Raw genomic sequence first — 2,955 nt, 5'->3', positions numbered from 1 at the left:
CATACATAAAAAGTGAGCTTGGGCTCAGGTTCAGGTTTTGTACTGATGATGTGAGCTTAAACTCGACTATTTATGCATAAAAATTTTTACGCATAACGCCCAGTATATTCTTTTAAAACGTACATTTTTATTTCGCAGAATAACAAAAACTCAACAAAACATAAGTCAATTTATTCAATGAATTACAACAAAAAAAAAGAGACACTTGCGAAAAGTAAATGAATGATGCAAAAATCAAATAGTGGTAAATATACCATAATTGTCGTAAAATAACAATACTGAATAACATTAATATCACTGTAAGCCCCAAAACTTACTATTAACAGTTTGTAAAAAAAGCAGTTTGTCCAGTTTTTCTCCCGATAAGCAACTTCTTTTACAGGTAACAATATTTCCCGTGGTGGAAAAAACACGTTCTGACGGCACGGAAGTTGCCATCACTGTTAAGTATTTCATTGCTATTTCCAACAAAGAAGAGTTTTTGTGGTATCCTTCTGGCCACACATCCAGGGGACAATCCGTTAGCTTAACGACTGGGCTCTTCAAATAAATTGATAATTCCGGTGGCATCGTATTTAATGTGCCTAGTTCATCTACAGTCCTTATCCGTTTTTTTGATTTCCAACTTTCCTGTACGAGCCTGTGGTGGTCGTCCCATAGACTAAAGCCATCACCTGAAAACAAAATATACGTCAACGTTTAGTTAAAATATGCATTTTACTCGTTATTTCAAAAGTGGCATAAAAATTACTGGCAAAGTTTTTATGTCCGCATTAGGCCTTTGTTCATTAGGTTCCTTAGTCAGAAATACCTACCAATTTCATCATCTTGGTTGACTTGTTCAACATCGGATTCTGATGACGTTTCTTCTTCTTCCTCCTTCATTTCAGATGTCAACTTCCGGATTGCCATCCCCACTGCCACACTGTCATCGAAATGGATGTTTTTAAACCTCGGATCAAGTATCGTAGCCATCGCAAACTGACAGTGATGCTCGATGTTTTTGAACCGCTTGTTCCATTCTATCATGATGTTGCCCTTCAATGTTGTTCCCAAATTCGTATTGGTTGTAGCTCCCATGACCTTTTTTCGCAACAAGCGAACCACTGGTATAACGATGCTAGATGTAACAAACTTGTCACCACAAGCTTCTTTTGTTGCAAATTCAATTGGTTTGAACATAACTACAAAATCCTTCAAAACTTCCATGTCGAGAGCTGACACCATTTGTGGTGCACTGGTGTTGAACGTGATTATATTATTAACTATTTCTCGGAGAAATAAGAACCTTTCTACCATGTAATATGTGCTATTCCAACGCGTTGAAACTGACTGAATTAAAGTATTTTTTTCTTATAGTTTAGTTTTTTTTCTTAGTTCGTCACTTCCCACAACGCTATGTCTAAACCAAGTCACAATGGACTTCACCTGATCCAAAACAATTTTTAGCTCAGGAAGAGAGTCAATGGACTTCTGAGCTAGCAGATTCAATAAATGCGCGAATCAATAGCAGTGCTTTCTTTTTTCGAACGCTAATTCTACTGCTTTGATCATATTGCTTCCTCCATCGGTTCCACTCAGTACAAACGTTTGATAACACCTCAGAAAGATTTTCCCCAGTGTGACTTACTGTCAGTTCTTTCACGCCAAGTACAATACTTTCCAATTTAAACGTTTTTTCATTTCCACAAAATGAAATAAAATGCGCAGTAACTCCAAGAAATGCTTTCATTTGGTGTGTTTCGGTCCACACATCAGTGGTTAAACATATGAAGGGTACCGTCGACAATTCCTTCTTGACCAAATTCGAAATGAAATCGTACTTTTTCTCCAGGAGAGAATAGAACGTTCTCCTTGAAGGTATTTTATACAATGGTGATACTATTTTTAATAAATGACAAAACCCTTCGTCTTCCACGATAGAAATGGGCTGATTGTCTCGGCATATCATGAACAAGATAGCCGCTGTTATTTTGTTACTTTTATCACCGCCGTCCTTGAAAGAGCTTATATTTGCGAAACACGTTTGCAAATTCTGCTGAAATCCTGATGATAGCGCAGATACTGGGTGTGATGAGCTGGTACTTGGGCAAGGTTCTGAAGATGCGGGAACGAGACTTGCATTTTTATTTACTTCGGTGCCGTCGGTCTTATTAAGCACTTTTTCGGAAGATGTTAGATGGGTTACGAAAATATCATTGTGCATAGCTTTAATTTGACCTATGAGATTGCTTGTATTGCCACATGCTTTTAGGTGTTTGTTACAAACAACACATACAGCCAATTCATTCGGTTTTTTATTGTGTTTTTCGAAAAACTTCCACACGCTACTTTTAGGCGCCATTCCACTATTGTGAATCAAAACTGGAAACAAAGAATTTAGCGACAATAAAAACAATAAAAATTTCTGCAATATGCCTTGAGATCACGATGTAGAGATCAAAGGTGGCGCCCATCTAGGGATGCCAGTGATTAATCATTTGATTAAACTAATCGATTGTTTTTGTCCAAAACTAAGTATGGAAACTTTAAAGGCCCTACACACGCATTGATTTATCGGCGAACCAGTTGGTCAATTGCTGGAAGTTGGTTGTAAATAAGCCGAGATCGAAGAAAAACATCGAAGCAAAAAATCGATGTTCAAAACACTCGATGTTGCCTCAAAACATCGATGTTTGTCGATGTCGCAGCCCTACTTTGTGCCACAACATTACGGCCCACGCGACAAATCGGAGGAGAAGTTCGGCAAACACTAACATATTGTGTAAGCGCCGGACTTTATGATTATTACAACACGTAGAGATTGAGGTGTTGACTTAAGCACCGAGGCCGCGGGTTCAATCCCACCACATGCAATCCTAACCATAGTACAAATTTCTGCACTTCAAAGCCCAATTTATATCGGGAAGAATTGTTACAGGCCAAACTTATATGCGTGCGTAAAAAGCTAACTCA

The 2,955-nt window shown here is 38.1% G+C and overlaps 1 protein-coding gene across 1 annotated transcript; it reads right to left on the bottom strand.

The window, feature by feature from the left end:
• Window positions 1–294: 294 nt before the first annotated feature.
• LOC108371288 (uncharacterized) lies at window positions 295–2,344 on the bottom strand. Its single transcript, XM_017626860.1, has 3 exons — window positions 1,981–2,344; window positions 816–1,265; window positions 295–674 (listed from the first exon to the last, which is right to left on the bottom strand). Exons 1-3 carry the CDS (start codon window positions 2,342–2,344, stop codon window positions 295–297), a joined length of 1,194 nt encoding a protein of 397 aa, XP_017482349.1.
• Between the last annotated feature and the right edge of the window lie 611 nt (window positions 2,345–2,955).

The sequence above is a fragment of the Rhagoletis zephyria genome, unplaced genomic scaffold (genome assembly GCF_001687245.7).
Source record: "Rhagoletis zephyria isolate East Lansing unplaced genomic scaffold, Rhagoletis_zephyria_1.1 Rzeph_scaffold_00004, whole genome shotgun sequence".
Lineage (NCBI taxonomy): Eukaryota > Metazoa > Arthropoda > Insecta > Diptera > Tephritidae > Rhagoletis > Rhagoletis zephyria.
The sequence above is the reverse complement of the archived record's forward strand: the minus strand, read 5'-3'. Positions and strand labels throughout refer to the sequence as shown.